General features: G+C 44.4%; 1 protein-coding gene across 2 annotated transcripts in view; it reads right to left on the bottom strand.

Moving 5' to 3' along the window:
- The window catches only part of PIK3R1 (phosphoinositide-3-kinase regulatory subunit 1), a 90839-nt gene that overhangs the window by 68741 nt on the left and 9905 nt on the right, over positions 1-12193 (bottom strand). The window contains exon 2 of one of the 2 annotated variants that reach the window (XM_081518414.1): positions 8630-9351. Coding sequence is in view for 1 of the 2 variants with exons in the window: in XM_081518413.1 (XP_081374539.1) it covers positions 8634-8967 (334 nt within the window). In the remaining variant the exon portion in view is untranslated. The remainder of the gene's footprint in view (positions 1-8629; positions 9352-12193) is intronic. The other variant, XM_081518413.1, reaches the window with a different exon arrangement.

Raw genomic sequence — 12193 nt, 5'->3', positions numbered from 1 at the left:
GAAAGATGATGCTGTGAAAGTGCTGCACTCAATCTGCCAGCAAATTTGGAAAACTCAGCAGTGGCCACAGGACTGGAAAAGGTCAGTTTTCATTCCAATCCCAAAGAAAGGCAATGCCAAAGAAGGTTCAAACTACCCCACAATTGCACTCATCTCACACGCTAGTAAAGTAATGCTCAAAATTCTCCAAGCCAGGCTTCAGTAATACGTGAACCGTGAACTTCCAGATGTTCAAGCTGGATTTAGAAAAGGCAGAGGAACAGAGATCAAATTGCCAACATCCGCTGGATCATGGAAAAAGCAAGAGAGTTCCACAAAAACATATATTTCTGCTTTATTGACTATGCCAAAGCCTTTGACTGTGTGGATCACAATAAACTGTGGAAAATTCTGAAAGAGATGGGAATACCAGACCACCTGAGCTGCCTCTTGAGAAACCTGTATGCAGGTAAGGAAGCAACAGTTAGAACTGAACATGGAACAACAGACTGGTTCCAAATAGGAAAAGGAGTACGTCAAGGCTGTATATTGTCACTCTGGCTATTTAACTTATATACAGAGTACATGATGAGAAACGCTGGGCTGGAGGAAGTACAAGCTGGAAGGAATCAAGATTGCTGGGAGAAATATCAATAACCTCAGATATGCAGATGACACCACCCTTATGGCAGAAAGTGAAGAGGAACTAAAGAACCTCTTGATGAAAGTGAAAGAGGAGAATGAAAAAGTTGGCTTAAAGTTCAACATTCAGAAAACTAAGATCATGGCATCTGGTCCCATCACTTCACGGGAAATAGATGGGGAAACAGTGGGAACAGTGGCTGACTATTTTTCTGGGCTCCAAAATCACTGCAGATGGTGACTGCAGCCATGAAATTAAAAGACACTTACTCCTTGGAAGGAAAGTTATGACCAACCTAGATAGCATATTAAAAAGCAGAGACATTACTTTGTCAACAAAGGTCTGTCTAGTCAAGGCTATGGTTTTTCCAGGGGTCATGTATGGATGTGAGAGTTAGACTATAAAGAAAGCTGAGTGCCAAAAAATTGATGCTTTTGAACTGTGGTATTGGAGAAGACTCTTGAGAGTTCCCGGACTGCAAGGAGATCCAATCAGTCCATCCTAAAGGAGATCAGTCCTGGGTGTTCATTGGGAGGACTGATGTTGAAGCTGAAACTCCAATACTTTGGCCACCTGATACGAAGAGCTGACTCATTTGAAAAGACCCTGATGCTGGGAAAGATTGAGGGCAGGAGGAGAAGGGGATGACAGAGGATGAGATAGTTGGATGGTGTCACTGATTCAATGGACATGGGTCTGGGTGGACTCCGGGAGTTGGTGATGGACAGGGAGGCCTGACGTGCTGTGGTTCATGGGGTCGCAAAGAGTCGGACGCGATTGAACTGAAGTGAACTTCCTCCAAGGAAACAAAATAAATAAATTTAAAATTAACAGGGACAACATCTTCAAACTAGAGAATTCAGTAAGAAGAATAGAAACATTGGTGTTTCTGAGAGAGAGAACTGTGTTATAATATGTAACTAAACGCCTGAGTGATATATTCTATCATGAGAGAAGTGGTAAGGCTCACCTGATTTTATCAAAAATGATTATCACATTTTTTTTCCCCAGGCCTACTCTTTAATCAATTACATTTATGACATCTTTCAGCAGTACTTTTCTCTTCTTACTAAAACACAAAGAGCAAACACATATATTGGGAATTCCCTGGTAGTCCAGTGGTTAGGACTGGGTGTTTCCACTGGTGGGGCCCATGGTTCAATCTCTGGTTGCGGAACTAAGGTCTCTGCGCTCCCTGCCCCCAGCAAAAAAAACCACTTATATATTAATATCTGGGAAAAAATTTCTATTGTTCTGATTTTTTTCTGGTTGGTCAGAAGTTAAAGACAGGGCTCCAAGGCCCTGATATTCAAATATCCCATAACCAGGCCTGCTTGCTCCCCAAAGCAAAGTGACTGATGAAAAACAGGGAGTCAGCACCAAAGTGAAAGGTCTCACCCTGTCACTGGGGGGTGGTTAACCACAGTCCTCCCGCTTCACAGCAAAGTCTCACTTAAGCAGGAGAAAAGGTGAGGAAAGTTATGACAAAGCAGATTCTGAACTAAAACAGAATTCATAAGGCAGGAACTCGTGAGGCAAAGCAAACTATTTTCATGGGTACCATTTCTGTGGGTAACAGCAGTACGATCTACCACAGGGCCCAGCAGAGGTGTATAATTTGGGATCAGGTAGCCATCCTCTGTGACCTCTGTAGAGTGTAGCTGATTTATGTGATTTATTACAGCTGGCTTCCCAGACAGGGAACAACAACCGTGAAGGGACACACAAATGCTGAGTGTGAAAAATGGAAAAATCACGTGCCCGGGGAGACCGTGAAAGCAAACACAAGCTGCAGGCTTCTCTCCTTTTCTGTTGAGAAAGAATTTTGATCAAAGTTTAAAATAAGCCACACCAAATGTGTGCTTTATGTTTTATATGTGGGACCAGCTGGGACCCACTGTCAGAGTCCAAAGTAGGAGCTGGGGGAGGAGTGTGTGGATGAACTCAGATTCCCAAGTGATCACTCAGGCTAGCAGATTTCAACATCCTATACAAACTGACGTGGTCATGGAATCAAGCTAGTCTAAATATTCCACATTAGCGTGACTTTAATTAAAGGATTGCAGAAGACTGTCCCAAGAAATAGCCCCACTGGACGCTATCTGAAAGAAACACATTTTGATTCTCTTGGTTCTCTTATCCCTAAATCCCCACTTCCATCAACTCATTTCTTTGTGTCAGGGGAAATATGGCAGCGTGGTGGAAGAGGGCTGTGTATATGGGAATGCCACGTCCTGTGCAAGCAGCCTGATGCAGAGAGGGCGGAAGGATGGCTTTTCAAGAGCTCACAGGTACCACCCACTGTGCACACTCATCACCTGTACCAGGCAGAGAAAAAGTTCTCTGCAGAGAAGGTAAAACAGGGTTTGACTGGGTTTTGCGAAAATGAAATGTGCTCTCATAGCTGTGATTTTAGCTTCCATGCAAAGAGGAGATAAAAGACAGGGAGTGAGGGCATAAAATCTGTGCCCGAGGACACTTGCTGATCTTGACACAAGTTCTATTCACTTTGCTTAAGTGGTTGACAGAGCCCACTCTCAGCTCCACAAACTTTCCTGCCAGCAGAACTACCAGTCCTAGGAAATGGGATAAAAAATAACAGTTTTGGAGACAATCAGGCAACGATCAAGGCCAAGGCTGCAAGATTCCTCAGATGTGAATGATGTGAATGAACAATAAACCATGATGTCTAAAAACAGAAATGGGCTGCGACAGACGTGACATACAAAGCATGTGGCTCATTTCCACAGTCACACGGGCTGTGAACCAGTTAGATGATGCATTTCAACAGCAAACATCTGTCCCCCTGCTGAGCACCTACAGCCCTGTTGGGATAATGGAGAGTCCCCTGCCCTCACGGGGCTTACAGTCTACCTGAGGGAGCAGAAAATAAACAAAGGACACGGCAAGTAAATTCTACAGTAAGTTGCCAAAGCGGAGAGGCAGGCTGCCACATGAGACTGAGGTGGGCAGAGCCTGTCTCCGAGAAAAAAGCTTTAAGTGAAGAGTGGAGAGCAGGTCAGCCAAGAGGGTGTCCAGGCAGAGCACAAGGTGGGAAACGGGCTTGAGGGGGGCTGGAAAGTGCATCAGAGGGCACACCATCTCTCCCAGGTCCTCACTTCATCTTGCATCCCTGCTTTCTAGCACAGAAGAGGGGCTCAGTTCATTTAAACTCCAAGAAACACTAGATTATCCAGTATACAAACTCAATCCAAACAACAGGCCAGCGCCTCGTAAGAAAGCTGTATATGAACCAGATAGGTGGATGGTACATTTTCCGGAGAGGAAATGGGTGCCAGATCTTCAAATAGGTTTGTGACTCTCTTTTCCCCCCAAAAGTGAAACATGACAGCTTCATTTCTAGGAACATACAAGAAAAGTGGGGAAAACATGCTGTTATCTAAGGGGGAACTTCTCACATAGATTCTACTTGTAGGCAGAGTTTAAGGACAACTTCCTTTTCAAAGAGGGTAGGCAGTGAGGGGCGTTAAAGGCACATCCCAGCAGCCTCCATTTATTCCAAGCTCGTGGGGGCGGGGGTGCAGTGCCCACCATCCCCAGCACACTCCTTTCACAGGAGACCTGCATGTCACAGGGGTAACTCCTCAATAAAATAAAGACAGTCAAACCTGAAAAACAGGCTAAGTCAGGTGAAGAAGTAAAAAAACGGAAAAAAGGCCAAAGAATTCAATTACAGTAAGAAAAGAACCATCCTTTCTCACCTTCACATAATTTGTCCCTGCAAACACTTTTCAAATAAACACACTCTCAGGCAAAAGAAATTAGAGTCCCACAGGTTCTAACAAATCTGTCCTTACAACTGTTTTCCCTATCAATCTGACATGCAACTAGCATGAGTTGCTGAATCCTCTTCAGAAGACAAGATTAACATTTCTAGAAAATCTACTATTTAGCATCTCAACTCCCTACCCGACTCCCCATACTACCTTTTCAACCTTTCAATGGCTCCTGATTTCTCATTTATATTCAGGCCTGCTCTTTACTTTAGTGCACATTATGAGTCTCTTTCTTATTAAACTGCTAAAATTTTTCATTTTACTCTAACTTTCGCTGCATTAAAAAAAGAAAGAAAAAGCTGTTAAAAATCTCAATTGTTACCATAGTACATGAGAAAGAAAGCATTATAAAATATTTTATATCTTACAAAGAGAAAATTATTTTTAAGGAAAAACTGGCTTTTCCGTATACTATAATCAAATGAAGTTATACCTGACAGCAGATATTAAATGCAACTTTTGTTTAGCAGTTATTTTTACAAAATTTTTGTCCCTAATCTTGGCAAGGCACCCCTTTCCACGTTTTAAATAATCTTTTCAACTCCAACTCAGAGATTTTTATGATTTTGTAATCTTTCCTATTCTGTGCATGCTTAGTCACTTAGTTGTGTTCGACTCTCTGCAACCCTATGGACTGTAGCCCACCAGGCTCCTCTCTCCACAGAATTCTCCAGGCATGAATACTGGAGTGGGTAGTCAGTCTCTTCTCCAAAGGATCGTCCCAAACCAGGGATCAAACCTGGGTCTCCTGAATTGCAGGCAGATTCTTTACCATCTGAGCCACCAGGGAAGTCCCAAACTGCTACAAATGAAAATGAAGTGAAAGTCACTTAGTTGTGTCCTATTCTTTGTGACCCCATGGACTGTAGCCCATAGAATTCCGTCCATGGGATTCTCTAGGCAAAAATAGTCGAGTGGGCAGCCATTCCCATCTCCAGGGGAGCTTCCTGACCCAGGGATTGAAACTGGGTCTTCAGCAATGGAGGCAGTTTCTTTACTATCTGAGCCAACACAAATTGCCAACAACCCCTGGATCACAGAAAAAGCAAGGAGTTCCAGAAAACCATCTACTTCTGCTATACTGACTACACCAAAGCCTTTAACTGTGTGGATCACAACAAACTGTTGAAAATTCTTAAAGAGATGGGAATACCAGACCACCTTACCTGCCTTCTGAGAAATCTGTATGCAGGTCAAGAAACAACAGTTAGAACTGGACGTGGAACAACAGACTGGTTCCAAATCGGGAAAGGAGTTCGTCAAGGCTGTATATTGTCACCCTGTTTCTTTAACTTATATGTACGGTATGTCATGAGAAATGCCGGGCTAGATGAAGCACAAGCTGGAATCAAGACTGCCAGGAAAAGTATTTATAACCTCAGATATGCAGATGACACCACCCTTACGGCAGAAAGTGAAGAGGAACTAAAGAGCCTCTTGATGAAAGTGAAAGAGGAGACTGAAAAAGCTGGCTTCAAACTCAACATTCAAAAAATGAAGATCATGGCATCCAATCCCATCACTTCATGGCAAATGGATGGGGGAAACAATGGAAACAGTGACAGACATTATTTTCTTGGGCTCCAAAATCACTGCAGATGGTGACTGGCAGCCATGAAACTAAAAGATGCTTGCTCCTTGGAAGAAAAACTATGACCTAGACATACATATTAAACCTAGACAACATATTAAAAGCAGAGACATTACTTTGCCAACAAAGGTCCAGCTATTCATAGTTACGGTTTTTCCAGGAGAGATGTATGGATGGTGAGAGTTGGACTATAAAGAAAGCTGAGGGCCAAAGAATTGATGCTTCTGAACTGTGGTGTTGGAGAAGACTCTTGAGAGTCTCTTGGACTGCAAGGACATTCAACCAGTTAATCCTAAAGGAAATCAGTCCTGAATATTCATTGGAAGGACTGATGCTGAGGCTGAAGCTCCAATACTTTGGCCACCTGATGCGAAGAACTGACTCATTTGAAAAGACCCTGATGCTGGGAAAGACCGAAGGCAGGAAGACAAGGGGACGATAGAGGATGAGATGATTGGATGGCATCACCGACTCAATGGATGTGAGTTTGAGCAAGCTCTGGGAGTTGGTGATGGACAGGGAAGCCTGGTGTGCTGCAGTCCATGGGGTTGCAAAGAGTAGGACAGGACTGAGCGACTGAACTGAACTGACTGAATCTTTTGTATACTGAGAGAAATTATATTATTTTTCCTTTTGAATTAGTCTCCATATAAGGAAGTGTCTCTAACTTAAAATATCAAAAGTCAAATGAAGAATATGTAGTTGGTAGGAAAAAAGAAACAATTATGCACATACCTCCCCCCAGCTAAGTGAAACTAGGCAAGAAACACAATGGTTGACAAAATTACATATATATGTGTCAAGCTTTTTTGACTCATCTAGAAAGAAAAACTAACTTTTGTTTTGAACCGTCAAGTTAAATGTATCATTTCGGCATTACTTCTAACAAATGGTATAATGTTTATAAAACAAGTATCCCTGTTGGGTTGGGATGGAAGAGAAAAGCTCTTCTCTTCCAGTGTATTTAGTGAGTTCCTTGACTTTTATAAAATATTCCCAATTCTATTTACCCTTGCATTCTGCTTCTTCACTCTTGGTACTTCATTCATTTGCGCTAGAATAAGTCAATGTTGAAGAAGAGACAAGAGTACCAGGAGCTTATCCAGAAATACACAGTCAGTTTTACTTGACAAATAACTGCTGCAGTTGAGTCCACCCATTAGAAACACATCTTTCCATACCTTTCTCAGTCTGTGGGCAAAAGATTATACAGGGGGAATAACGCTTGAGATTACTAGTGAAGAAATGATTTGACAAGGCTGTTAACAGCAAAGCAGCAAAAGGCTTGTCCCTGTGAAACACCTTAAGGAACAGCTGTGCTCAGAGCTGAAGTGGGGACCACCTCCAATCAACAATGAGCGGCTTTTGGGGTTTCCCTGGTGGCTCAGTTGTAAAGAACCCAGCTGCCAATGCAGGAGACACGGGTTCGATCCCTGATTTGGGAAGATCCCACATGCCTCAGAGCAAGTAAGTCCATGTGCCTCAACTATTGAGCCCGCGTTCTAGAGCCTGGGGAACCACAATTATTAAAGCCCAAGTGTCCTAGAGCCCATGCTCTGCAACATGAGAAGCCACCACGACGAGAAGCCCGAGCACTGCAATTAGAGAGTAGCCCCCTTTGGCCACAACTAGGGAAAATGAAGACCCAGTACAGCCAAAAATAAGTAAATAAAATTATATATATGTAAAGAAAAAAACAAAAAACCACGAGTGGGTTTGGATCAAGGTAGTTTTCCCTTTGAGAAAAACATTCAGTGGCTTTATTTTTTTCCCATGAACAGATGACATGACCCATGCAGGAAGAGGTTCCCTGTGCATCTATAGTAACTACAGGATCGAGTTCCAGCTTCAGCCAGTACTCCTGGAGAAGAAACCAAGAGGTAGACACCAGGTTACAAAAACACTGGTTTCTTCTCTGCTGAGTTCTGGGGTCATTTTATTAGTCTCTCCATTTTCCATGAAGATCATTTTCCATTAAATATACTTACATTAAACTTACCCTCTACTTTCCCCTAATGATTATTTGGATATACAATACTAATTACAAGAATAAGAATGCAATAGGTGTTTGATTCCACGGTGACTCTAATAATCGTGTTTAGAGACATTCACCAGAGAAGGTGAAGGCACCCCACTCCAGTCCTCTTGCCTGGAGAATCCCATGGACTCAGGAGCCTGGTGGGCTGCATCCCATGGGGTCGCTAAGAGTCAGACATGACTGAGCGACTTCACTTTCATGCATTGGAGAAGGAAACGGCAACCCACTCCAGTGTTCTTGCCTGGAGAATCCCAGGGACGGCAGAGCCTGGTGGGCTGCTGTCTATGGGGTAGCACAGAGTCGGACACGACTGAAGCGACTTAGCAGCAGCAGAGACATTCACTAAACAGGTTCTCAGATATCACGTCCTATTTTTATAACAACTCTCCACCCCACAAACACAAATTTGTAGCCATGGAATAACCAACCAACTTTTATGCACCATATGTAAATTCACGTAAAGCTGCTAAAACAATTTCTGCCCAGAGCATTCTAGCCCAGCCCAACCAATCTGAGACTTTTCCTTTAAAAAAAAAAACAAAAAAAACAAAAGGAGTCATGAAGCAATCACCCATCAATACTGACCTTGCTGCTCACTGTCTGCTTCGGTTTTTGAAGGACCTGGGGCAACAGGAAGGGGTCGAGGTGGCCGGGGCTTTGGTGTGGGAGGCGAGATCTTTTTCCTTCCAATATATTCTACGTAAGTTCCCGGAAAGTCTCCCCTCTCCCCTGTCGTCTCGTTATAGCCATTTAACCAGCCAATTTCTTCAGGCTTGGCTTCCTGTCCATCACTGAATCCAAGAGCTACTAAGGACCCTTTGTTCACAGTCAGTATGTCCCCCAAGTGCAAGTCAATGTCTTCTTCCCGCTCCTTTTTGTAGTCGTACAGCGCCCGGTACTGGTATCCCTCGGCACTCATGGCTGCAGACCCGAGACCATGCGACAGCTGAGGCTGGCTGCACACCGCAGTCTACCCTGACGTTTCTAAGGGAAGTGAATTCAGAGTGTGTGCGAAGGCTGCTGATACACCTCCAGCAGGGGACAAAGCATCAATCTCCAAAGGTTCAGGAGGAGAGGTGATTGGCCATCCGGCCGTCCATCTGTCCTCCATGAAGGGTGTGCCTGAAGTCAAGGTTCTCCTCCTCTGTGGCCGCGGTCCCGCCACCAGCTTCCTCTTCAGCGACTCGTCAACACGCCGACTCCAGGCTGACTCCCCCGGCGAGGCCCGATCCTTTCTGACACTCGCGTCACACTGCCCATCTGTCGTCTGATTTGCCTGTGGCACGTCACATGCGAGCTGCACCTAGCAAAGGGAAAGCAAGACTCATGAGTGAGCGGCATGCCTGGGCCATCTGTGTGATTCTGGACTTGGCCTTCCATTCAGCAAGAACTTAATCAATCTGGCAGACGGACATGGGCCGGCATACTCGCGCTTGACACGGTACACACAACCAAGACGAGGGAGGCAGGCGGCCCCTGCTTTCTAAGAACGCTCGGCAGGCTGAGAGGGGTGCTGGCATGTGGCAACATCTCTGAGACAAGAAAGGACACAGGGAAACATAACGGGAGGTAAATGTCCTAAGAGAGCAGAGACTGAACGCTAGGGAGTTCAAACAGGGGAAAGCCCACATCTCACTGCAGGCATCTGAAGACAGAAAGAACATGTGGCATGGACTTAGGTAAAGCTGTGATGAGGCACGTGTCACATCCTGGTAAGAGCCAGAACAGGCTGCCCACTATGTGTGAAGCCAAAGAGGAGGCGTCGGATCCGAGTTAGAAAGATAAGTAGGGGTTGTATGACACCACGCATGCCCGTGGTGAGTTCATGAGTGATGCCATCTACCATGGGGAGCCAGGAAAAGTCTTGGCGAAAGGGGACGGACAGGACCAGGGTTGCACGTGAAGAATCTCAATCTAATCTTGATGCATGGCAGGGGCTGTCATCGAGACAGAAGAGGAGAGCCAGGCAAGGCGTTTTGCAGCCATCTGGGCAAGTGGCCGTGAGGGCATGAACCAAAGTGGCTGGAGAAGGTGTGGAAAGGTGGGAACTGAAAAGGGACAAAGAGGTGTGTGGGGGGCATGGCAGTGCTGAAAAATGGACAGAGAAAGAGAAGCACACAGGACTAGGATACTGCATCCCAGTGGGGGAGACCGAGAGACCACAGCATTATGAGGAACAGAACCACAGAGAAGCCAAGAGGAAGGGCTCTTCCCAGCCTCGAGAGCTGAGTGAAGGTTCAAGGCACTATCTGACTACTGGAGCTTAAAGATCAGCTGCTCCATCCACTATTTTAGAACTCATTTCTACATGACATCAGATAATCAAGAAATATTTACTTGTGTGTCTGTTTAGCAACATATTAGTATGTGGTAATACAAAGAAATAAAAAAGGCACAAAAATTTAGTATATTTTCATCTCATCTGATGATATTCTCATCTGAATGCAGAGTTCCAAAGAATAGCAAGGAGAGATAAGAAAGCCTTCCTCAGCGATCAGTGCAAACAAACAGAGGGAAACAACAGATTGGGAAAGACTAGAGACCTCTTCAAGAAAATTAGAGATACCAAAGGAACATTTCATGCAAAGATAGGCTCGATAAAGGACAGAAATGGTATGGACCTAACAGAAGCAGAAGATATTAAGAAGAGGTGGCAAGAATACACAGAAGAACTGTACAAAAAATATCTTCACGACCCAGATAATCACGATGGTGTGATCACTCACCTAGAGCCAGACATCCTGGAATGTGAAGTCAAGTGGGCCTTAGAAAGCATCACTACGAACAAAGCTAGTGGAGGTGATGGAATTCCAGTTGAGCTATTTCAAATTCTCAAAGGTGATGCTGTGAAAGTGCTGCACTCGATATGCCAGCAAATTTGGAAAACTCAGCAGTGGCCACAGGACTGGAAAAGGTCAGTTTTCATTCCAATCCCAAAGAAAGGCAACGCCAAAGAATGCTCAAACTACCGCACAATTGCACTCATCTCACATGCTAGTAAAGTAATGCTCAAAATTCTCCAAGCCAGGCTTCAGCAATACGTGAACCGTGAACTTCCAGATGTTCAAGCTGGTTTTAGAAAAGGCAGAGGAACCAGAGATCAAATTGCCAATATCTGCTGGATCATCGAAAAAGCAAGAGAGTTCCAGAAAAACATCTATTTCTGCTTTATTGACTATGCCAAAGCCTTTGACTGTGTGGATCACAATAAACTGTGGAAAATTCTGAAAGAGATGGGAATACCAGACCATCTGACCTGTCTCTTGAGAAACCTGTATGCAGGTCAGGAAGCAACAGTTAGAACTGGACATGGAACAACAGACTGGTTCCAAATAGGAAAAGGAGTACGTCAAGGCTGTATATTGTCACCCTGCTTATTTAACTTATATGCAGAGTACATCATGAGAAACGCTGGGCTGGAAGAAACACAAGCTGGAATCAAGATTGCTGGGAGAAATATCAATAACCTCAGATATGCGGATGACACCACCCTTATGGCAGAAAGTGAAGAAGAACTAAAGAGCCTCTTGATGAAGGTGAAGGAGGAGAGTGAAAAAGTTGGCTTAAAGCTCAACGTTCAGAAAACTAAGATCATGGCATCTGGTCCCATCACTCCATGGGAAATAGATGGGGAAACAGTGGAAACAGTGTCAGACTTTACTTTTTTGGGCTCCAGAATCACTGCTGATGGTGACTGCAGCCATGAAATTAAAAGACGCTTACTCCTTGGAAGGAAGGTTATGGCCAACCTAGATAGCATGTTTAAAAGCAGAGACATTACTTTGCCAACAAAAGTCCGTCTAGTCAAGGCTATGGTTTTTCCAGTGGTCATGTATGGATGTGAGAGTTGGACAGTGAAGAAAGCTGAGCGCCGCAGAATTGATGCTTTTGAACTGTGGTGTTGGAGAAGACTCTTGAGAGTCCCTTGGACTGCAAGAAGATCCAATCAATCCATCCTAAAAGAGATCAATCCTGGGTGTTCATTGGAAGGTTTGATGTTGAAGCTGAAGCTCCAATACTTTGGCCACCTCATGCGAAGGGTTGACTCATTGGAAAAGACCCTAATGCTGGGTAGGATTGGGGGCGGGAGGAGAAGGGGACGACAGAGGATGAGATGGTTGGATGGCGTCACCAACTCAATGAAC

The sequence above is a fragment of the Giraffa tippelskirchi genome, chromosome 8 (genome assembly GCF_054371585.1).
Source record: "Giraffa tippelskirchi isolate mGirTip1 chromosome 8, T2T-mGirTip1v1.2.pri, whole genome shotgun sequence".
In the NCBI taxonomy this organism is placed as follows: domain Eukaryota; kingdom Metazoa; phylum Chordata; class Mammalia; order Artiodactyla; family Giraffidae; genus Giraffa; species Giraffa tippelskirchi.
The sequence above is the reverse complement of the archived record's forward strand: the minus strand, read 5'-3'. Positions and strand labels throughout refer to the sequence as shown.